General features: G+C 42.2%; 1 protein-coding gene across 1 annotated transcript in view; it reads left to right on the forward strand.

Moving 5' to 3' along the window:
* Positions 1–25,291, forward strand: part of ITGA9 (integrin subunit alpha 9) — a 231,898-nt gene that overhangs the window by 197,992 nt on the left and 8,615 nt on the right. The window contains exons 25-27 of the mRNA XM_080975757.1: positions 1,129–1,248; positions 3,115–3,216; positions 12,407–12,526. Coding sequence (XP_080831883.1) covers positions 1,129–1,248; positions 3,115–3,216; positions 12,407–12,526 — 342 coding nt within the window. The remainder of the gene's footprint in view (positions 1–1,128; positions 1,249–3,114; positions 3,217–12,406; positions 12,527–25,291) is intronic.

The raw sequence follows: 25,291 nt of genomic DNA on the forward strand, positions 1-25,291 counted from the left end.
GGTTTGCTCCCAGGAAAGGGTCCATGGGGCCAGCGTTAGTATGATTTAAGATGACACACTACAACTTTTGGATTGTAGTGCTTGGATCCTGAGACTCAGATGCAAGCTGACTAGTTTCTTTACTGTTTGGGAACAGGCTCTAAACTGAATGATAAAGCTGTTCATTCAGCTGATCAGCCATATCAGCTACTTTATTCAGTTAATTTATTCTAGGTAAAGGTAAAGGTACCCCTGACCATTAGGTCCAGGGGTTGTGCACTCATCTCACTCTATAGGCCGAGGGAGCCGGCGTTTGTCCGCAGACAGCTTCTGGGTCATGTGGCCAGCATGACAAAGCCGCTTCTGGCGAACCAGAGCAGTGCACGGAAACGCCGTTTACCTTCCCGCCGGAGCGGTACCTATTTATCTACTTGCACTTTGACGCGCTTTCGAACTGCTAGGTTGGCAGGAGCAGGGACCGAGCAACGGGAGCTCACCCCGTCGCGGGGATTCGAACTGCCGACCTTCTGATCGGCAAGTCCTAGGCTCTGTGGTTTAACCCACAGCGCCATCCGCATCCCTTTTTTATTCTACAGTGCAGCAAAAGTATACAGAAACAGCAGAAGCTGTCTTATACCAAATCAGATTATGGACTCGCCTAGCTCACAGTTATCAGCACTGACTGACAATGGCTCCCCAGTAAAATACATCTTTACCCACCCAGGGGTGCTGAAGATTAAAACTTCATTTATTTAAAGCGTTTTTATCCCACTCTTCAGCCAAGAAAGGATCCTAGATCCACAAGCATAAGTGATGCGGTGCTGAGCTAAAAAGTAGGCCCTTGTTTGTATGAATAGTTGTTGCATTACCTGGGATCTTTCATGGGGAGATCTGTACCAGATTGTTTATGACAGAGACAGAGAAGCCTTCCAGCCCAGCAGGCCAGATCCTGGCCTCCCCCACCCCTGGGGGCCAGTGTGACAGTCACTTGCTCCTACAATTCTCTAGGATACGTTTCTAGAGAAGTTGGACAGGAGTTACAAAACCAGGGCTGATGTTACCCATCCAGTCAGAAATGCCAAAGAGCATTTTTTAAAATTTTGCCACCTTTCCTTACTTCTCTCACAGCTTTCTACTTTTCTCCCTTAGGACTGCGAAAGACCAGGCAGGTCCTGCCTAATTATACGCTGCAACTTAAGCTCACTAGCTAAAGCAGAATCCCGCAGCATAGATGTGCATATGCTGTTGAATACTGAGATATTGAAAAAGGTGAGCATCGTTGCCTGAATTATACTCTTAAGGTGCCTGTACATGATCCGTCACACCATGGGAATTACGATGGAATTATCTGGAATGGTTTGATCAAACATAAGCAGAATGCGTTTTAAACTTGTACATCTTTTCATGCCTCCCATCGTCTGACTTCTGAACGCTGGCTGTGAACGGGATGGGAAGTTGATAAAGCAAAAGAAAAAAAAATACATTATGTACAGTGGTACCTCGAGTTAAGTACTTAACTCGTTCCGGAGGTCCGTACTTAACCTGAAACTGTTCTTAACCTGAAGCACCACTTTAGCTAATGGGGCCTCCCACTGCTGCCATGCTGCCCCACGTGATTTCTGTTCTCATCCTGAAGCAAAGTTCTTAACCTGAAGCACTATTTCTGGGTTAGTGGAGTCTGTAACCTGAAGCGTATGTAACCCAAGGTACCACTGTATTGGAATTATATGTGAAATCTGTGAAAAAATAATAAAATATATTTGATTCCCCCCCCCCCCGTTGATGGGGCAGCACCCTCCACTGCGCCAGAGGTAGCGGCATGGGGGTGGGGCAGGCCAAGCCATGTAATAGACACAATTCTGCCCTCCAGTGGAGAAGAAGAAGAAGAGTTTGGACTTGATCCTGCCTTTCACTCCCCTTCAGGAGTCTCAAAGCGGCTAACAATCTCCTTTTCCCTTCCTCCCCCACAACAAACACTCTGTGAGGTGAGTGGGGCTGAGAGACTTCAGAGAAGTGTGACTGGCCCAAGGTCACCCAGCAGCTGCATGTGGAGGAGCAGAGACGCGAACCTGGTTCCCCAGATTACGAGACTACCAGACTACCGCTCTCAACCACTACACCACACTGGAGAAGTGGTATATTTCTGGTGTAGAGAGGAATAGCAACCAGGGACCTGCTACGGCTGCCCCCATATGTCAGGGGCATTGCCTCACTTTGCCCAGTGATAGGGCTGGCCCTGTGTGGGGTGGCACACAACACACCCTTGGATTATGTAGTTGGTGCCAGAGGACTTCGGTCCAAGTGTCAGGTCCACAGTGCACATTTAGGAGCCCCTTTGACCATAGACACTGTGTAGGTGAGAGCTGCAGGGTAAAAATAATTATTATAGCCAGGAAGAAATAACAAAGAACATTAGAAAACAGTTGTGTTTTCTAATTTGCCACTATGGTCCTGCAGTGCCATATAACAGTCATGTGATTAGGATGCTGTAATTCTTGAGGCCATACGATGCAGTTTTATTTATATATGTCATAAAATTTATTCACTGCTTGATTGTAACCTGAAATAATTTGACATTCTAGAAGAACCGTTGACTTAAAAAGGTTACTGGCTCCTTGTATTTAGACTCCTCATGCTCAGACTCTTCATAGGAAACACAAGACGAATTCACTGTTGCAGAAGAAGAATTAAAAAAACAAAACACCACCGTACACATATTTAGGCTTTTTTGCAGTGAGTCATGTCAGGATATATTTTGATAATGCAATGTTTTAACCAGTACTGTGTGCAACTGCAATTTAGTAATTGTATCTAAATATCTGTTCCTTATTATGTGGAAATAATTCAGGTTAAGATGTTCTTTGCTGGTGATGTTTGTCAGTGTGTTGCATTCTTTTAATTGGGCGATGTATCCGGACTGAAGAGCTTTTTACCCATATCAGATCTGAGTTTGAAAACAAAAAAAGGACTATATATCAAATTTAATGGGATGTGTTGGATTTAAATCTGGGATATTGGACCTTTATGGACCTTGCATCTGATTTGAGGCCATAAAAGAGCTGGTGCTTAAAAGTCTTTGAAGGCTGTGGAACTGACAGAGTTACTCAACTTTTACTGTTTTTTTTCAATCCTTAGGACAGTTCATCCGTCATCCAGTTTGTAACAAGGGCAAAGGTGAGGGTAGACACAACTATCCGGGCAGTAGAAGTACCCAATGGGAATTCAGAAGATGCAACAGTAAGTGAATGAATCTGAAGAGCAAGGATTACTTGTGCTGCTCATATGGAATGCATTAGAGAATCCTACACTGAGCGAGGAATTTGTGGTCAAGCCTAAGCTTCGACTTCAAAAATGAACGAGCGTGCCTTTCTTTGAATGCAACAGCGGTGCTGCTGCCTTGCAATCCTCCTGTGGTTTTGCTTGCTGTGATAAGCTTTGGCCCTGCAGCAAATGATGCTATTTGGAATACTTTAACGCATGTTGTGCTGCAGTTAGACCGGCTTGTAAAGGCCTCAGCTGTGCCTTTTGCTAAGCAGTGAGTTCCGTTTCACACTGTTGAAGCCTGCTTTAATCTAAAAATTCAGGTTTTTCAAAATCTAGGAGATGTATCCCATTCTGGATTTATCAGAATGGGATGATAAAATGCACACAATACAATCCTGTGCATGGAATCAAGCAGTGGTGCGCAGTCATTGGACTAAGGGACTAGACTAGTCACCTAAATGTTCCTCTGGTGCCTTCTTCCCAAACCCCGAGAAGCTTCTGCCTGGCTTAGGGAGGGAGGCGCGATGCTCATGTATGCGATGTCAGGACATTGCAGTGTCACACGCATGACATCGATGCCCCTTGCAAACCAACACCTCTGGCCCTAACTGTTCCCCTGTGAAAAAATCACCGCACGCTGCTGAAAGCAAATTTCATTGTGTTCAGTTGGGTTTGCTCCATAGTAAGCGTGTTATTTACCCACAAGGGACGCGGGTGGCTTAAACCACTGAGCCTAGGACTTGCTGATCAGAAGGTTCACGGTTTGATTCCCCCCGACAGGGTGAGCTACCATTGCTCGGTCCCTGCTCCTGCCAACCTAGCAGTTCGAAAGCACGTCAAAGTGCAAGTAGATAAATAGGTACCGCTCCGGCAGGAAGGTAAACAGCGTTTCCGTGTGCTGCTCTGGTTCGCCAGAAGTGGCTTAGTCATACTGGCCACATGACCCGGAAGCTGTACGCCAGCTCCCTCGGCCAATAAAGTGAGATGAGCACCGCAACCCCAGAGTCGGCCACGACTGGACCTAACGGTCAGGGGTCCCTTTACCTTTAAGTGTGTTTGGGGCTGTTACCTTAAATGTTTTAATAACATTGGGGCTTAAAGAGAATAGGCAAGAAGGTACAGTAATTAGGACAGAAGCTACTCCTTTATCTGCCATGACCCTTTCTGGTTCCAGGTGTTGTTGCTTATATGCCACATGGTAAGGGCACATACAACAAAGCCAATGGCTTTAGAAGGAGAAGGAGAATCTTTATTACGGCCAAAGGCCAGCATAAGGCCAGAGGGAGGGAGAAAGAAAGAAAGAAAGAGAGAGAGATGCTTTAGGAAAACACAATTTAGAATACAGAAGTAGCAGGGATAAGGTGATGTGCTTCTTTGCTCTGAATTGGCCCTGCATGATGCTGATTTGCTTGCTTCTTCTCTGCTCCAAATTGCCTGTCTCCCTCCAAGCCACGTTTCTGCTGCAGGGTTTCACTTGTGTTTGTGGGACTAAGCACACCTTTGAAACCCCACGGAAGAAAGGTGGTGTGTGGATACAGTTTGAAGAGGAGTAGTGAGTGAAATACCCGCACACGCCGTTCCTCAAAACCACCCCTTCCCAAAGAGCCTGTTTGCTTGTAATATTTAGTAACACTTAATTTGATGCTAATTGTGCCACTTTCCCCTCAGCTTATTCCCTCTCGGTATTCGCCATTTGTAAAGCATGACCACAATCTATTGAAACCCCTCTAAAAGCAGCTTGCATTCTCTGTATGTCATAGAAGGATTTTGTGGAAAAACCCATTCTGGCTTCATTGGGTTAGATATCGAACATCTTTGCTAAACATCGTGCAAAATTATTTCCAAGCTTCCTGATACCGGCTGTCACACCAATCCTGAATACATTACTTGGAATTGCTTACAGTGGAACATGATTCCAAGCAAATGAGGTTGGGATCACAGCCTAGAACAATTTGGCTGCCATGTTGAATGCATTCTAGGAATTTAGATCCACAAATCCAATTAAATTGGACGAAACCAGGAATTAGAAGCATCCCTGAAGGTTTAACAATCCTAAATGTCTTTAGAGATCTTTCAGACCAGAATTTATCACACTTTGAATCAGGGCTGGCTCAAGACATTTTGGCACCTGAGGCAAACCACAAAATGATGACCCATCCCCGCCAGGGAAGAATATATACGACAGGGACAAGGGGGCAGATCAGATCAGTCTTACCCAACAATGGGAATCAGAGGCCATCAATTGGGGGAAGGCCCCACTCTGAATCACATGGGGGGGTATAGAGCCCAAGAGACCCCAGAGGGCAGCCCTCACCATTTCCTCCCTGTGGGAGGAGACCAGAAGCACCTCCTATTCATTGAGAAGCCAGATGTTTGGCCCTCCAGATGTTTGCACTACATCTCCCACCAACTTTGGCCCATCAGCCAACATTATCTGGAGGGTCAAAGTTTCCCCACTCCTGAAGTAAAGGATTTAGTAATTCTCCAGAATGCTAAGTGTAAGTGTAATCAGAGCGGATTGTTCCCAGTTGTTCCTTACTGCTTAAAATGACATTTTCCTACTGCCCAAAGTGGGATTCTAAAAAAATCATTTTGGGTTACAGTTTTTACAATTTCATCTTAATGTTGTAAAAAGAAAGAAAGACACAATCTCTAATCAGGATGCTTCCTCGGGCTTTGGGGAAGCACTGGCTGGAAAAGGACAAGTTGGACAGAATTTAGTTTTGAAGCATCAGTTTGCAATCTCGTTCTTTTCTAATATGAATGTTAGCTTTTAATCTTCGTCCATGCAATTTCCATATGGCTCTTGGCTTCTCTGATCTTGAATGCTTTGTGTTGGGTCATATTCAGGAAAAAAATGTAAGACATGTGGTTTGGCTCACAATATTCATTCTTCTCTCTCTCTCTCTCTCCCCCCGGCCATGGGAATGCAGGAGGAAATAATGCATATTGCAACCACAGTTATTCATACATAACAAATTTTTGGGTTGTCTCCTTCCTCTTCCTTCTGAAACAGCCCCCTGTCAGTCCCCCCTTTTTTACTTTTGTGTAGCATCAATTCATCTTCCCCATACCTCTCTTTGAGCTGCTATCTAATGGACACAGACGTGAAACAGCTGATGAGATTTCTTACCGTTGAAAATAGTGTTCCTGGGTATCCCACACTCCTCAATGTTAAAAGTCTTGCATTTCAGCAGTAGGGTGGATGTCACAAACTGTTTTAAAAAGCAATTTATAAGAGCATCCTAAACAACTGTCTTACATATGTATTATGATTTTCACACCCCCTTGTTTATCCATATTGATAAAAATGGGCTTCCCCTAAAAAGGATGGTTGTAAACAACTGTTTGAAATGTTTTGTTCAGATAGAGGCACACTTTGCCACCTAAAACTGAATTCAAGAGGAGGAAAGAGAAGCTCATGTATTTTAGCTACTGTCCTAAGGCAAGAGCTTCTATTTCTAACTTCATGCTCACCATACCTTAGCTGCAACACATGCATACAGGTAAACTAGCATCCTGATCATAATGCGGAAAGCGGCAGAAAGCTACATGTGCAAATCAGAGATGTTTGCTCAGCATAAGAAAGAATGTGGTAAAAGGATCCTATCCAGATGGCACTGGTTTATGATCCAAGCCACATGCCAAAGAGGAGGGAAATTGCCGTATTTTTCTGCGCATAAGATGCCCCCATGTATAAGACACCCCCTATTTTGGGGGACTCCAATTTAAGAAAATACCCCTCAGCACTACCCATGTATAAGACGAGCCCCAATTTTAAATCTAATTTTTTGGTTAAAAAAACTAGTCTTATACACGGAAAAATACAGTGGTTACCCATCTAGGGTGCTAGCCAGTCCATTCTCACCTCTTCTATAGAGACACGGGTGGCGCTGTGGTCTAAACCACTGAGCCTCTTGTGCTTGCTGATCAGAAGGTCGGCGGTTCAAATCCCCGCAACGGGGTGAGCTCCCGTTGCTCGGTCCCAGCTCCTGCCAACCTAGCAGTTCGAAAGCATGCCAGTGCAAGTAGATAAATAAGTACCACTCTGGCAGGAAGGTAAATGGCATTTCTGTGCGCTTTGGTTTCCGTCACGCTGTTCTGTTGTGCCAGAAGCAGTTTGGTCATGCTAGCCACATGATCTGGAAAGCTATCTGTGGACAAACGCCGGCTCCCTCAGCCTGAAAGCGAGATTAGAGCCACAACCCCATGGTCGTCTTTGACTGGCCTTAATCATCCAGGGGTCCTTTAACTTCTACTTTTACCTTACCTCATGCAGAAGGAGGAGGAGGAGTTCCTCCCCCACAACAAACACTCTGTGAGGTGAGTGGGGCTGAGAGACTTCAAAGAAGTGTGACTGGCCCAAGGTCACCCAGCAGCTGCATGTGGAGAAGCAGAGACGCGAACCCGGTTCCCCAGATTATGAGACTACCGCTCTTAACCACTGCACCACACTGGCTCTGCACCACACTGCGGGGACACGGGGGGCGCTGTGGGTTAAACCACAGAGCCTAGGACTTGCCAATCAGAAGGTCGGCGGTTCGAATCCCCGCGATGGGGTGAGCTCCCGTTGCTCGGTCCCTGCTCCTGCCAACCTAGCAGTTCGAAAGCACGTCAAAGTGCAAGTAGATAAATAGGTACCACTCCGGCGGGAAGATAAACGGCGTTACCGTGCGCAGCTCTGGTTTGCCAGAAGTGGCCTAGTCATGCTGGCCACATGACCCGGAAGCTGTACGCTGGCTCCCTCGGCCAATAAAGCGAGATGAGCGCCACAACGCCAGAGTCGGACACGACTGGACCTAATGGTCAGGGATCTCTTTACCTTTACCTTACCTCATGCAGGACAGTAATTGTGTGAGAGATTATTTATCTTTGTGTTACAAGTATCACATAAGCAACATACTTCTCTTCACTTAAATATTCTCTTCCCTTCCTCCTTCGTAAGCACAGATTCCCGGCTTTAGTGAACTACTGTATATTTATATATATAGCACTGGAGATGCTTAAGTTTCCTGCAAGTTTAACGAAAAAAGGGTTGGATCTAACTTGCACTGAAGCCTGGTGAGTAGGTGACTATGACAGTGTGAGGAGTTAGTCATGACCAACACGAGTCTAATTGGTGTCAGTGAGAACTAAGTGCAACTAACGTACTTCGGATCCAACCCAATGAGTTTATTATTACTTCTTGCTAATATTACTGCACGGGAGGGCACTTACCTAGCCTCCTGACAGGTGAGTCGGTACTGATGACCAGGAGGCAGAGTGGGAGGGACAAGATGGTGGGGAGATCAGTGCTGTGCAAACCCACCATCAAGAGTGCCACATTGGCCCTGCCTGTGTCCTTGCCCAGCGCCAACCTCCTTGCCATCTTGCCCCTCTCTCTCCTGGTCACTAGTAGCAGCCCACCTGTCGGGAGGTCTGATAAGTGCCACCCTTTGCTACTGCTTAATAATAATAAATAAATTTTATTTATACCCTGTCCTCCCCAGCCAAGACCGGGCTCAGGGCGGCTAACAACCAATAATAAAAACAAGTTGATTAAAATACAACTTAAAACACAAGATTAAAAGACAACATTAAAACATTAAAATGCAGCCTCTTCACAGGAGGAGAAAGGAAAAAAAGAAAGAGGGGGAGGGAACCAAATTGACTCCAAGCCAAAGGCCAGGCGGAACAGCTCTGTCTTACAGGCCCTGCGGAAAGAAATCAGATTCCCCAGGGCGCTGGTCTCATGAGACAGAGCGTTCCACCAGGTCGGAGCCAGTGTTGAAAAGACCCTGGCTCTGGTCGAGGCTAATCTAACTTCCTTAGGGCCCGGGACCTCTAGGGTGTTGCTATTTATGGACCTTAAGTATGAGACATCCGTCAAAGAGCAGTGGTAAATATACATGCTTCTGATGTATGGCAACTGTGGAAACGACCTGTCATTCACTTTAAATTAGACACCAAAGTGGTTGTTACTTTCCCCCGAGATGATTTTTGTGGTCACTCTGTGTATGGGCCCATGTGGAAAGGCAATCTTCTGAAGGGGTCCAGCAGGCATTCTCCTTGTCACAGTGCCACCGGCCAAACCTCACTGTGAATTTATTTCTAAGCAAATCCCAGGGGTGGGGTGGGGAATAGTCATTTAACTCTAAATTCCCCTGGAAGGGCCCTTTTTAGTGTAGTGTGAAATGCAGAATCTAAATAAACTGCAGCAAGAGCTTTTCAATATGTTGAGAATTGTAAGAGCAAAATAATGCTGGAACTCAAACTGCATTCTAACATGGATCCAGTTTTGCGCTCAGGTTCTTGGGCATCTGGTTCAAAGCATGAAAAATGAGTCTCTGATTCACTCCACGTTTTTATAACCCTTTTATTTCAATTAGGCCCACAGCCTTTTCCCAACCCAGTCTTCCTTTCTCCTGTATCAACCATAATATATGTTTCGCCGTTGGAGATCACTCAGATCTAAGACAGCGCTAAGTACAAGGAGATGTTACTGCTAAGCTAGCCAAGAAAGGCAAGACCAGGATTTGCTCTTTAACAGATTGTTAGCTAGCAGTGAAGATGTAAGTGGTTCAAGAGCATGGCGTCTGGCTGGCACATTTCCTTTTCACCAGCATCCTTGCCAACACCTGGGGAAGATGAATTGCTTCCACTTCTTCATGCTTTCAATGGCCACGTCATGATGCATGTTAGATCAAAACCCTTTTTGTTATTTTCACTGGAGCTGATAGATTGTGCTTCTTAAAAACGAAAGAAATATTTATAAAAGTGACATCCTTTCTTTTTTGAAGTCTTGCGTTGCTGGAACAGACCAAGATCCATTTAGTCCAGCATTCTGTTTGCAGAAGGGACCAGATAAATTTCTCTAGGTGTTCAGTAACAGGGAATGGAGGCTTTGGCCTTTGTCTTTGTTTGTTCCCAGCACTTAGTGTCCAAAAGTATCCTGACTCTCTACATAGACACGCTTTTTTAAAGCCATTGTGGGTAATAATTCCATGGATAGAATTGAATTTTAATAGAGTTTAATTTATAAAATGATCTAAGTGGCTACTATTGTATCTTTCTCATATTGTTTTATTGAGGTTAGGGATAAAAAGAACATCACAAATGCATAAAAGCAACAATGACAATAATATTGTAATAATAGATCCCTCCTACTCCATTACTAAAAAAAAACAACCCCAACCATCCCATGCCCGGCAAATATTATGTCAATTTACGCTACAATTGTTCTGATTCAACTACTCAGCTCAATAGTGGCATTGGGTAATGGCAACAGAGTCAATTCCAGTTGGCCTTAGAGTCTAAAGCAAAGCCTGTCTTTAGTACTTTCTTCTTCCTTGGCATAGCCTTGGGTGGTATTTGAGTCCATGCCTGTGAAACCATAATATTGTGTTCCAACAGGAAGCTTGTATACAGGAGTATTGAATGATTTTGAGTGATCTGATTTCATTTTGAATTTGAGAGCGGGGAAACATCGTCACTAATATGTATGTGTCTACTTTGGAAGGTTATATCTGGAAAAGCTCTCTGGAAAAACGAATCTGCTGGTTTGAGTAGATTGCTGGAAGGCAGATATGTATTGCTAACCCCTGATCAGCAGATAGATACATTGGAATATCTTTCCAAGTAGGCACAAATGACATATAGACACTTTGCCTTGGCTGTTAAATAATATCAACAATAATAAATGACAATAGTAGTAGTTGAATTAGTAATAGTCTTTAATACCAACGTACCACTTAGGAAATCCAGCCAGTGCAAAATTAACAGAAATGCTGTGAAATAATGTTTTGCATTAATGTATAGCTCATGTGGGTGGCACTGTGGGTTAAACCACAGAGTCTAGGACTTGCTGATCAGAAGGTCAGCGGTTCAAATCCCTGCGACAGGGTGAGCTCCCCTTGCTCGGTCCCTGCTCCTGCCAACCCAGCAGTTTGAAAGCACGTCAAAGTGCAAGTAGATAAATAGGTACTGCTCCGGCGGGAAGGTAAATGTCGTTTCCGTGCGCTGCTCCGGTTCACCAGAATCAGCTTAGTCATGCTGGACACATGACCTGGAAGATGTACGCCGGCTCCCTCGGCCAATAAAGTGAGACGAGCGCCGCAACCCCAGAATCGGCCACGATTGGACCTAATGGTCAGGGGTCCCTTTACCTTTACCTTTATAGCTCATGGAACTTAAGACTATATTACTTTATCCTACCTGGAGGGTTGGTGAATTTGATTTGACCCTTTGGCCTGGGAAGGTTACACTTCTCAACTCTTGAAGCTTTGCTACCAGATGACTGGTTTCTTTTTTTAAAAAAAAATAATATTTATTAAAATTTCACACACAAAAAACCACATTAATGAAGAAAAAATTAACAATAGAAAGAAAAAATACAAAGTAAAAAAGGAAAAAACAATTAAAAACAATTTCATCTTTTCCTCACTTCTTTTACATTTACTTGTTTCTCGGATCTCCTCTTACCTCCCTCTTTTGTATTCTAATGAAATATGTTAGTCCAACAGTTCCTTTCCCTCCTTTTTAATCCTAATCTTTAATTTGGATATAATATAGCTTTAAATTTTAGGTTTTACATATTAAAACCAATTTTTCCATATTCTTTTAGCCTGTACAGCTAGAAACCCCTTAACTTCAATCCAACATCATTCTAACATTCATTAATTTTGCAGTATTTCTGTAAATAGTCTTTGAATTTCTTCCAATCTTCTTCCACCGACCAGATGACTGGTTTCAATGAAAATTGACACATTCTGTTCTGTCCTTTCTTTTTTTGAATGAGTTTCTAGAAGTTTTAATGGAAATTAGAGGAGATTGGCATCTTCGTGCCAGCTGCTATACCCTTGTGATAGCTGACAGTGAAGGGAACTTTATGCCTGGGGAGGAATGGCAATAAGATGGAATTTCAGAGAATGAGACATTTCTTCTTATCAGTGCTTACATCTGATTTTGTTTTTTTGTGTGTGTTTTTTTTAAAGGAAAGGCTTTTTTAAAACCCTTGAGGAAAAGTAGCCTTGACAGCTGAAAGTTGCAAATGTGTTTGACATTATTATACTGTGCTATGCTTTGGAAATGTTAATAGGGAATTCAGTGTAGCATGTCTGTCATACGAAATAATGAAGACTTGTTGTGTAAATGATATATATATATTTTCCTAATTGCTTTGTAGGTGGTCTTTGAGGCCTTGCATAATCTGGAGCCTCGTGGTTATGTGGTTGGATGGATCATTGCTATCAGCTTGCTGGTGGGAATTCTCATCTTCCTGTTTCTGGCTGTGCTACTGTGGAAGGTAAGCTTTCTGTCAGACACAACACAGACACAAGGATTAGGCACGGCCTTGGCATAAAATGTGCATCTGTCCCCCCCCCCCCCGCGGCCCCCTTTCAGTCCCTGGTAAGTATTTAGCATCCATTAGCTTTAATGAGCAAACAGTGTCCCGCACTGAGGACATAAAATGTCAGAAAAAAGTTCATTCCCCTTATTGGGAAAATGGAAGATACATAACGAGAAGCCACTTCCATATAATTTTCTGCCAGTCAATATTCAAGTAGCTTCTTTAGTTTGAACCTAATTCCGTGACTTATTTAGCATCAAAACGAGCCCAACATAAAACAGGTAGTGTCTTCTGCATGATTCCCCAGTATAAAGAGTCATTTGGTTGGATGTTTCAGGCAGCTTTTTATTCAGGACATTTTCTGCTCTTTATTCATCACTATAATAAAACTTGGATGTTTTGGTTGTTGTTGTTTTTTTAAAAAATTAATTAAAGCAAATGTTTCCCTGCCTCCAGTAAACAGTATTTATATCTGTTGTGCAACCCACAGTTTTCACATCACCACCAGTAAGGAAATTGCATAGAAGTGTGGCCAGCATTTTGATGGTGCTGTTAATTACACACCCAAAAGATAGATCCCTGCCCCTAGGAGCTTGCAATCTAAGCTTGTGGGTGTGTGAGGGGAGTCAAAAGGAGATGCAAGGGACAAAGGCATGTAAATGCCATTAAATGCATTGTTACTGCCACATCCTCCATTTTGGCTTGGTCACACCAGCTCAAGGAAACATAATTCCCAATACAAACAGCAGTGACACATGCTGCCTACTTCCTCAAGCACTCAAGAATTCCGGGGAGAGCATATACCTGAGTTTGGCTTCCTTTTTGAAGTTTTTGAGATTTATTTACAAATATGCAAGCGAAGCATAGGAAGAGACTATGATTCTAATATGATCTAGTTGAGATTCCGGCATAGCAGGGACTAGATGACCCACAAGGTACCTTCTAGCTCTGCAGTTCTTTGATTCTATGGGACCGACAGCCTAGCACTCCTACAAGCTGCAACTTCAGTTACATCAGAGCCCCAGAGATGCCGCCTTTCCATAGTTAACCATACTCAAGGCGGCTTACAACATGAAGTGATTTACATAATTGCAAATGAACATAGTCATTGTGGTTGTTGTTGTTTAGTCGTTTAGTTGTGTCCGACTCTTCGTGACCCCATGGACCAGAGCACACCAGGCACTCCTGTCTTCCACTGCCTCCCGCAGTTTGGTCAAACTCATGCTGGTAGCTTCGAGAACACTGTCCAACCATCTTGTCCTCTATCATCCCCTTCTCCTTGTGCCCTCAATGTTTCCCAACATCAGGGTGTTTTGCAGGGAGTCTTCTCTTCTCCTGAGGTAGCCCAAGTATTGGAGCCTCAGCTTCAGGATCTGTCCTTCCAGTGAGCACTCAGGGCTGATTTCCTTAAGAATGGATAGGTTTGATCTTCTTGCAGTCCATGGGACTCTCAAGAGTCTCCTCCAGCACCATAATTCAAAAGCATTAATTCTTCGGCGGTCATAAACAATAAATAAAACACATCAAAAAGTACACAACCAAACTGAGCAATTTCCTCATAAATAATAAGGTCTAAAAATAAAGATTAAAAAATTAACATCAATAACAACAACAAATGCCAAACATCCCCCCAGCCCAAGATTCTGTTTAACAGCCTAAGCTTTTGTAGCTGGAGTCAGTCCAGGCTCCGTCCTCCCAGGCCAGGTGGGAAAAGGCTTGCAAGGCAGGGAGCTGGTCTTCCGGGACTCACAGCCAAGATGGTCTCTTTCAAGAGAGGGTAAAGGGGGTTAGCCAAAGTTTAAAAGACACTAGCCATTTTACCCTAACACCCTTGCCTCAGAGATAGGCCTTGAAGCATAAAGTCAGGCCAATTCACAGCTGCCATGGCAGACTCTAATGTAAATATCACATGCTTTCCATTACAGTAGCTTTTCAGTCCCTTCTTAATAACGCAATTTTAACATACAAAGCTCTCTTTCACAAAAGGAATACCTTGTTTATCACTGTCTTGCTTAGTGTTGGCCGCAGATACACAGGCCCTGTTTAGGAGATGTTGAAAGCAGCCTTCCTGTAAATACCCCACGGCTTATTTGTGCAGTCGAAAAGCAGTTGTGATGTTGTAAAAGAAGAGCTTGAAATTGCTTGGGAGCTCAGCACCATTATAAATGCAACTTATCCCCTGTTCCCTCTCTGTGGCCTCACAGTGTGTTATTCGTCTTTATTCTGCTGGCTAAAATGCACAGCTGAATGTTTTCTAACAGGAAAAGATATATATGAATCCTTTGCCAGTGATTTTCTGCATAGCCTGTCATTTCAGTCCAGAGATCAAAAGAACATAAGAGAGAGCCTTCCTGGATCAGAGCAATGGCCCAACAAGTCCAGCATCATGTTCTCACAGTAGACAACCAGATCCCTGTGGGAAACCCACAAGCAGGAGTCAAGCTGCTATTCAGAAGCATTGCTGCCTCCAGCTGTGATCCTTCTTCTTATACGTGGGGCTGAAGTACCAGGGGCAAGTGGGAGGGAGGTCCTGTTATCTGCCTACTTAGGGCCCTCGTATTTACAGGACCGCCTCTCCTGGTATTCCCAGCAGAGGACCTTAAGGTCCATGAATAATCATAGTTTAGAGGTTCCGGGCCCTAAAGAAGTCAGATTATCCTCCACCAGGGCCAGGGCCTTCTCAGTGATGGCTCCGACCTGGTGGAATGCTCTGTCTCATGAGACTAGGGCCCTGCAGGATTTAACCTCCTTCCTCTGGGCCTGTAAGACAGAGCTATTCCGCCTGGCTTTCAATTTGAACTTAGCCTGATCTTTTATTCCCCTTCCTTCCCTCCCCCTCCCCTTTTTATGAAGATTACCTGCTCTGGAATCCCACAGCTAATTTTCCCCGGTCTCCTCGCTGGCCCAAATAGGACTAATTTAGCCAGCTAGCCCTGGCTAAATTGATCATCTAATGCTTATTGGATGGATTTCCCCCCCCCCCCATTTGATTTTTGAATTCTGAGTTTATTGTTATTCATGTGTTATACTGTATTTTATGCTGTTTTTTGCTGTATCAATTAAGTGTTTTAAATTTGTTGTTAGCTGCCCCGAGCCTGGTTTTTTGAACCGGGAAGGGAGGGGTATAAATAAAATTATTATTATTATTATTATTATTATTATTTAATTAATATTTATTAAAGTTTCAGAAAAAATAAAATCACATTAATAAACACAAAAATTTTAACCAAAACAGAGAAAAATACACCATACAAAATACAAAGTACAGAATAGAAAAAGGTAAAAAAAGAAAAAAGAAAAGAAAAAGAAAAAACAGTTAAAAATAATTCCGTCCTTTCATAACCTCTTTTAAATTTACTTATTTCCCGGACTTCCTCATACCTCCCTCTTTTGTATTCCATTTCACTTTGTAAACCCAGCAATTTCTTACCCTCCTTTTTAATTCCAGTCCTAAATCTTGATATATTATGACATTAGATTTTTACCTATTTGAACCAATTTTTCCATTTCTCTTAGTCTTTTTGGTCCTAATCCTTAATCTTGATACATTTATAACCTTAAAACCTGTTCAGCTAGAAGCCACTTAACTTCAATCCGACATTGCTCTAACATTCATTGATTTTCCAGTGTTTCTGTAAATAATCTTTAAATTTCTTCCAATCTTCTTCCACCGACTCTTCTCCCTGGTCACGGATTCTGCCAGTCATTTCCGCCAATTCCATATAGTCCATCATTTTCATCTGCTATTATTATTATTATTATTATTATTATTATTATTATTATTATTTTGCATGTACCATCCAGCATCCCCTAGCAGAATGCCTTTTTCAAATAAATACCTTCCTCAAAGGTCAAGCATTCATAAGAATGCTGCCGCCTTATCCAGGTAACCATTACTTGGAAAAAAGCACCCTGGGCTTGCAGCCCTGTGCATGCTTAGTTGGGAATAAACTGCGCTGAACAAATTGGCGTGTGCATTCAAACAAACATGTGACCAATGTCACAGTTACCTTTTAAAGAGACTTTTATCTGTGTGACCAGGCGTGACAGCCCCAGCCCCCAGGGATCATGGGAAAGGAAATAAAGACTGACAACGTTATGGAATTAAAATTAGGCCACAACTTTATTAAACTTCCGAATGTAGGAAGACCTTGGCTTAGGCCTTGGGCGTGTATCCCTCCCAGCCCCCCAGTCAGGGGAACTGGGGCACATCAGGGTAACTGGGATATGGGGGCGCTCTGTGTGACGTAAGTGTACGCAGGCAGCTCAGCCCATATCCCCCCACACAGGGTAGTTTACTGACAACCTTTCAGTGCATGGCCAGTGACATCCATTTATATAACCCCTTTAAAAGGGGACCCTGGAATTGCCGCCGCAGGGGGGTGAATCACCCCCTCCCCCATTATAGGGAAGAAAAGACTAAAGGATTCCACCCAAGGCCATAACTGCCAAAGTTGTGATGAATTGCTACGGGGAAGACAAAACCTGTCAATGCAGGAAAATTTCTTCCCGGTCCTTCAACATAGCAGAATGTCCACTAAACAGGGAGCAAAAGTTAACCAGCAAACAAGAAAACAATAGCCTGGAGAAGAGGAGGTTAAGGGGTGATATGATAGCCATGTTCAAATATATAAAAGGATGTCACATAGAGGAGGGAGAAAGGTTGTTTTCTGCTGCTCCAGAGAAGCGGACACGGAGCAATGGATCCAAACTACAAGAAAGAAGATTCCACCTAAACATTAGGAAGAACTTCCTGACAGTAAGAGCTGTTCGACAGTGGAATTTGCTGCCAAGGAGTGTGGTGGAGTCTCCTTCTTTGGAGGTCTTCAAGCAGAGGCTTGACAACCATATGTCAGGAGTGCTCTGATGGTGTTTCCTGCTTGGCAGGGGGTTGGACTCGATGGCCCTTGTGGTCTCTTCCAACTCTATGATTCTATGATTCTATGATTCTATAAATAAAGGAGGGTGAATCTCCAGAGCCGTCTGCCTGGCTAATACCGGCTCCTCCCCCTATTTATGATGGGGTTGGCCCCACCTCCCAGCAATGAAACTGAATACTGTGGCTGGGCATGAACCTCTAAATATGTAATACACTGAGAAGCAGGCCAGCCCCCTTCTGCTAGCAAGTTCCCTGGGAACTGTAGCACCACACGCAATCCCGCAAAGGGCACCCACAATATATGATTTGAGTGCCCATTTTGTGATTTTCTGGGATTGTTTTGTTTATTTATTTGCAACATTTTTTTTGCTACCCTGCTCTTCAGTCAGGAAAGTATCTCAGAGCAGTTTACAAAGAGCAAAAATAATACAAGGTTGCATTTTTCCATGTTATCCAACATCTTTTTAAAAATACTTATTTTTTTAAAGCAAACTTGTCCAAACTAAACAAATAAAAAGCTGGAGCCCCAAATCACAAAAAATAAGTTTTTCATTGTTGTGGTATGTGTGTTTTTTAAAAGCTGTCACTTAGCAGCTTTCTAACTTCCTCATAACTTTTTATGAGCTGCAGTTTGTTTCATAGTTGATAAATCCTGGTATGTTCACCTCAAAATACTCCTCACCCCTTTTACCATGACATGGTATTTGAAACACAATACTAGCATATTTCAAATGTAGCTTTTATTTTTTATTTTTGGCAAATCTTTTGGATAAATATAATAAGAGTTTAGTTTCTGACCTAGCATTCATATGTTTCATTTATTTCCAAGAGTGACGTTTAAATGTGGTCATCTGCTCCAAATGAGTTCAGGTTATATATTTTCTAGTCCAGGGGTCAGCAAACTTTTTCAGCAGGGGATTGGTCCACTAAGTCCCTCAGACCTTGTGGGGAGCCGGACTATATTTTGGGGAAAAATAATGAATGAATTCCTATGCCCCACAAATAACCCAGAGATGCATTTTTTAAAAAAGCACACATTCTGTCATGTAAAAACACGCTGATTCCCGGACCGTCCGCGGGCTGGATTTAGAAGGCGATTGGGCTGGATCCGGAACAGCCCATGTTCTAGTTCAAAGCCTGTTCCAAGCAGGCATGGACTTTCCATCCTTTTGCTGAGATGTGCACATGTACAAGGTTAAGTGGAAAAGCCCAGTGGGTTCAGGCAGCTGCATCACTTGTTCAGCTTTGGCTAGCTCACAGCTGAACGTGTGAACAGACTCCATTGAAATGCATTATTTTGGGGGTGACAAATCTGTTGTCATTCATTGGATGAACATGCATGAAATCAGAAGTCCTTTTGCACTCCAGGCAGTGTGAGACTTGCTGTTCAAGGAGAGGAGAAACCTGTGCACTAAGGCTCAGAAGGTCTGAGCTTATGGTCCATGTAGGAAAAGGCTGTGAAAATTTCATCTACCATGCCCAGGGCATAGGAAGTTACTCACAAATGAGCTAGTATGAGCATTGACAGTTCTACTGTATGCACAAACACTGTGACAGATTCGGTAGAGAAACGAGATGGATTATGCACAGTTGCCACTTCATAGAAATAGGAACTTGGTCAAGCCTCTCCTAATTCTTCACTGTATTTCCATTTGTCCTTCACAAGTAATTGCACTTTGTTGGTGGTCTGGGTATATGCTTGCAAAGGCAACACATCATCTGCAATCATGTGGGTAAACGAGCCTATCTGATTTTAAAGTTTGTCCAATGGGGAGACTGCATACATCAAAAACCAGTTACACAGTCTAGCTTTTATCTTGGCACCAGATAAACATATTTAATCCACTGGCAAGCAAGAAGTCCTTTTGTGGTGCAGCAGACCTTTCAAAATATCCAGTATTCTTAAGAACCCAAGCCAAGACACACTATATATGCCAACTTTAAAATTGCAAATAAGCGCATATGATTATAAAATTCTCAGACATATAAACTTAAAAGAGCAGATACATTTTAAAAATAAACAACTGTTCCATAGGTCCATCATTCTGAGAACTGGGAGGTATTAATTCCTTGATATGCATTTACCCCTGGTTGAACCAAGCACAGAACAATTGTTTATGCTAGTAATTATGGAAAAGATACAATTTTCTGTCAAATATTCTGTATTTTTGGCAGACAAAATGAACCATTTGCATTACTCTTTTATTGAGCTCAGTGATACTAGTTAAACTTTAGCCTAAATATAGAGTTTTTAAAGCAGTGCCAGAAATTTTGTAATATTTTTTGTATCCTTTTGGAGGAAAAAAAGAGTAGCATATTTAATAAATCATTTGCCTGACAGTGATACAGCATTTAGCTACTACCGTGTTCCAGCTGGGTTTTGCGAAATATGAATGTACTTACATTGTTGTTCAACTATATTTTGCTCTTCTCATTTCTGAAGAGTAAAAATTGGGCAAAACGCTTCCTGGGGTTTATCACCTTCATTATAAAGGCAGGATTTTGTCAACTAATGGTTAACTCCCACTGATTTCAGTAATCATGTTAATTGTGTCCTTATGTATCTCCCATTAATCTCAATGATAATTTGAAAGGGCTTCAGTTTGTGCGAGTCATGTCTGATATCCAGAAAAAATATTAAAATCTAAAACTTTCAGTGTTAACACATTTTTGTTAATACAGATTCATACTTAAGGCCTAAAATGGTTATCTAAACTCATTCATTTTAAATGGAATTGATGAATAAAGCAATATGATCTCAAAGTCATGACTTTCAAACTATGGCTGTGTTTGAAGGCTCATCTGTGGCCTTGTAAACCATGGTTTATAATGGTGGATGAGTACCATGTCTGTACATTCCTTTCTCCCTCCTTCCTTCCTTCCTTCCTCCCTGCCTCCTGTCACATGATCTAGTCTGAGCTTCTTGTCCTGGTTTGTTAACTGACATTAAGCCAGTTTCCCAGTTTGGATGTAATTGGGAACTCAAGCTTAACACAAGTCAAGATTTCTATACCAAGGCCAGTGGCAGCAAGGCAGGGTTGGAGTGTGCAGCCATAACTCATCCATAGTTTCACAAACCATGGTTTATGAAGATGCAGATGACTTTCCAAATATTAAGCGAAACAGATTTTTTAAAAAATAGTTCATCTTTATTCTGTTTGTATGAACGACTGCTCCTTCCCATTCCCTGTACTCTCTTGACATAGATAAAGAGTGTCAGGTGAATGGGAGAAGGGGGCATGTTTTATTTTTGTGCAGTTGTTGTAGTTAATATGGGCTGACTAGAGAATGTGCACATGCGGCAGTGATTGTGCACATTCCCACGGCATAGGGAATGTGCACAAAGGGACACGGAAATATTGTCAGGTCAACATGCATAGGTTCCAACCTTAACTAAGGACTCTTTCCAATGCTGCAGTTATACTCATCCAACAGACTTCCTTTCATGCAGTGGAACTTCCTTTTCCTCTTCTGTCCCTCCCAGCACACCTTGCACCCTAAAAATCAGCTCCAGAGGAGTGAGTAGATTTTTTTTTTTTGGTAGGTCTAGGCAGAGCAGAAGAAGCAGAAGTCCTGTTGCACCAACAGAACTCTGCTTCAGCTGCATTGAATACAACCCTATAATCCCAACATGTAGAAATATGACAATCATAGATAGGAAATGGAAGGGTCTTCAGAAGTATCTGTATCTGTAACTACTGAAATTTCAGCAAATAACTCCAAGAAAGTGGAAGTATTCACCTTGTTGGCATATAAGTATTTCACCAGTTTTATCTTCTTGGTCATCCTCTGAATCTGTGAATGGAAAGGATATTTTCCCCTATACAGTGCTTTCCCTTTAACTTTTCCTGAGCTGTTTCTTTTGGCAGTTCAGTGGATATTTAAGCCTTTCGTTGCCTGTTCTTGTTGTGGTGATTAATTGCTGTTTAGTCCCAGCCGCCTATTTGGGGTTTGAGACATCTATTTTTGTAAGGAAGGGAGAGAGAGATTTCAAAAACGAGAATCTGCATTTTAGTTATTCCCTTATTTTCCGCCTTTGAAATGCCTGCAAATTAATTCCCAACTTGCCTTTAGTTATGCTTCAAACAGAAATGCAATTTTTACCACCTCTAAAAAGTTATATTTAAAGAATGCAGTAGATGGCAGTGTAACTATACTGGATGATGCTGATTTTGCTTAGCTAAAGGATCTGGGAATTGACTTTTGCATTCAAACTTCGCATTAGTGCCATTTCTGCTGGGACTCAGTTACATTGCTAGTACTATGTGGAGACAATGTTCAGTTCTGCTTTTCAATTTTCACTGGGAACCATGGGGAATTGTTAGCAGAAGTTGTCAGGTGACTTTTGCTGCTTCCCTGAAGCATGGAAAGTGACCACCATGCTACGTTGAAGCCAGCGGACAGATTTTCCCTTGGCTTTGTTTCTGTACAACACAAAGCATAGCATAGTATTAGGGATGGAGCGGCCTAATTGTATGCACAGTCATATGCAAACATATGTATCTTCTACACACACATAAGGACATTCAAAATAAAAAAAATCCTTCCAGTAGCACCTTTAAGACCAACTAAGTTAGTTCTTGGTATGAGCTTTCGTGTGCAAGCACACTTCTTCAGATACACTGAAACAGAAGTTGCCAGATCCTTCTATATAGTGAGAAGGTGGGGAGGGGTATTACTCAGAAGGGTGGTGGGAATGGGAGATTGGCAGATAGCTGGGATGAGCCTGCTGACGACTCTTAACGACTGTAATGGGTCTTACAGGAAAAGGCAAGGGGTGAGAAGGTGAGAAATGGCTTAGTCATGTATAATGGGATAAGAATCCAATGTCTTTGTTCAAACCAGGTCTCTCCATGGTTTTAAGTTTGGTAATGAGTTGCAATTCAGCAGCTTCTCTTTCCAGTCTATTTCTGAAATTCCTTTGTAGTAAAACAGCTACTTTGAGATCTTGTATAGAATGTCCTGGGAGATTGAAGTGTTCTCCTACTGGTTTCTCTGTTTTGTGATTCTTGATGTCAGATTTATGTCCATTTATTCTTTGGCGTAAGGTTTGGCCTGTTTGTCCAATATAGAGAGCTGAAGGACACTGTTGGCATTTGATGCCATACACAATGTTAGATGATGAGCAATTGAATAGTCCCGAGATGGTATGTGTGATGTTGTTGGGGCCAGTAATGGTGTTGTCCGGGTGTATGTGGCAGCAAAGTTGGCATCTGGGTTTATTGCAGGCTCTGGTGCCAGTGTCCGTGTTAAGTCTGGTTGTAGTATTATTGTGGGTTAGGAGTTGTTTAAGATTGGGTGGCTGTCTGTAGGCAATGAAAGGTCTTCCTCCCAGAGCTTGAGAAAGAGAACTGTCATTGTCCAGGAGAGGTTGTAGATCTCTGATGATGCGTTGTACTGTTTTAACTTGGGAGCTGTATGTGATGACTAGAGGTGTTCTGTTATTTTCTTTTTTGGGTCTGTCTTGCAGCAAGTTCTCTCTGGGTATAAGTCTGGCTCTGTTGATCTGTTGTCTAACTTCATCTGCTGGGTATTTTAGTTCTGAAAAGGTTTGCTGTAGATCTCTTAGGTGAGAGTCTCTGTCTGTAGAATTGGAACAGATGCGGCTGTAACGTAGTGCCTGGCTATATACAATGGACTGTTTGGTATGTTTGGGATGGTAGCTAGAGGCATGTAGATATGTTTGTCGGTCAGTTCACTAAGGACATTCAGTTCACTAAGAGAGCCAACAAAGTTTGAGTTATCCATTGCATCTGAAAATCAGGTTAAAGGTACTCTGAGTAGTATATATGAGATCATAACTGATTTGGAATCATCAGGGCACAGTGGTCGGATAGAATGGAAACGAGATATGTTGATTACAGTTTCAGAGGAAAAACATGTCTAGATTTGGAAGAATGTCTCATGTTCTACTGTATTTGGAAGAATGTCTCATGTTCTACTGTATGTATGAATTTTAAAGAGGATTTGTGAATGATGAAAAAGCCTATGGTACCAACTAGATTAAATGACAATAATTTAAAAAGGCAGGCTTGGAAGCGATTGATGATAATTAAACAATCGATGGCCTTTTAAACTTTGTGTGGTGGGGGTTATGTTTATTTTTACTATGTTATATATTTTTTTGTGTTTTGATATTGTAAACTGCCCTGTGGTCCTTGGATGAAGGGCGGTATAGAAGTGTAATTAATAATAATAATAGTAATAGTTAAAAAACAGCTGCAGTGGTTAAAATGTATTGTTATAGCACTGCAACATTTTTGTAGCATTGAAGAATGCTTTTGACTTCATTTTCTTGCACACGTCTAATATTTGAATAAAAGAAAAATGAATAGGAAATATCATAAAAGGTAGCAGTAGGGAAAGAAAGATCAGTGCAGAAAAACATGACATTGTGATTTTCAGAAAATTCTATCCCAGCATAACAGGTTCAAACAAGCCCTTCAGTTTATAATGCTCATTTTCCTGGAAGTGGATCCAAATCTCTTCTCCCCTGCCCCGCCCATCCTGTTGATTTCTTTTTTATTAATTTTTTTTTTGGCAAATTTTATTTCAATTTCCCCCGGCTTATTTCTTGACACTGATTGGTGGTTCAGAGGCAACTAATACTCATTATTTTCCTTTCATAGAGCAATAATCTGCAGATGGAAAGAATTATCCAGAATAAAGCAACAGGTTTTTGAACCGTTGCCAAACACTTAACACAGATTGCATGTTGTGAATATGGGAGTAGTGACTTTTTGTACAATCAAGCTAATTGCATCAAATGGGGGATATTCAGAAGTAGTGCACTTTTTACAGTGACAAGCCTGACCATCACTTTCACCTGGAACAGAAATAAGCATTGGCAAATTGTCCAGTGCTTAGACGGGGAGAAATTACAACAACTAATAACTGCAAACTCATAAATGAAGACAAAGTGTAAACACTAACAAGCTGAGCTGAGCTAAGACTGAGTTAGAGAGGTATGTACTTGCAAGCCAGGAAGCAGTTAGAATACCTGTAAGGCAGTACTTTGAAACAGTGAATGGTGCCTGTTTGTTCTGGAATGTGAGCTAAAATGCAACCCATTTTGTAATAGATGCTCTTACTTTTGCAAGTAAACACCCCAAATGTACAGTGTTGATTACTGGTGAAATGGAAATCTCTCTAGAAATATTTATAGATGCATGGTGAGATACACACACACTTGGGGGGGGGGGGGACAAACAGACAAAAAACCAGTCTTTGTTCTTGCTGTTGATCTGATTATTTTCTCCCCAAAATTGTTTTTCCTTTATCTTTTTGACCCCGCTTCCCAAAAAACATTGTCTTATTTCTGTTCTCCATATTGATCTCTTTGTTTTATCTTTATGCTCACCCAAAACAACAGAGCCAAAATATATTCAATGCTAATAGGATCAATGCTGGCCCCTTGCGCCATGTTTAGTCATCTCAGGTGAGACCAGTCATTTTTAATTAATTAGAAAAGCTTCGGGGGGAAGACATTGCATTCCCACTGGGCCATTCTCAAGGAAGGACGCTGCTGTATCTTATTGCAGGCTTATTGTGGGCTTCTTTTCAAAATTCTTCTTTTCCAAGCCCTCTTCTGACCTGTATTTGTCCTCCCCTCCAAACGTTTAAAAAGTTCACAAAGATCACAAAAAGCCTTGAGGAATGTTCCATCCCTGAAACCTACAAAAACAAGCTAGGCCCACCCCTAAAACAAGATACACCCCACACATAGTTTCTGCCACCCAAATTACCACTGGAGAAGAGAGACCCTTTCTTGACCATCATTAATTAATCAGCCTTGATCGTCTTATCTTTTACTGATTCGAGCCCTTTTCAGATGTTATATG

The sequence above is a fragment of the Podarcis pityusensis genome (genome assembly GCF_964106645.2).
Source record: "Podarcis pityusensis genome assembly, chromosome: 12".
NCBI lineage: Eukaryota > Metazoa > Chordata > Lepidosauria > Squamata > Lacertidae > Podarcis > Podarcis pityusensis.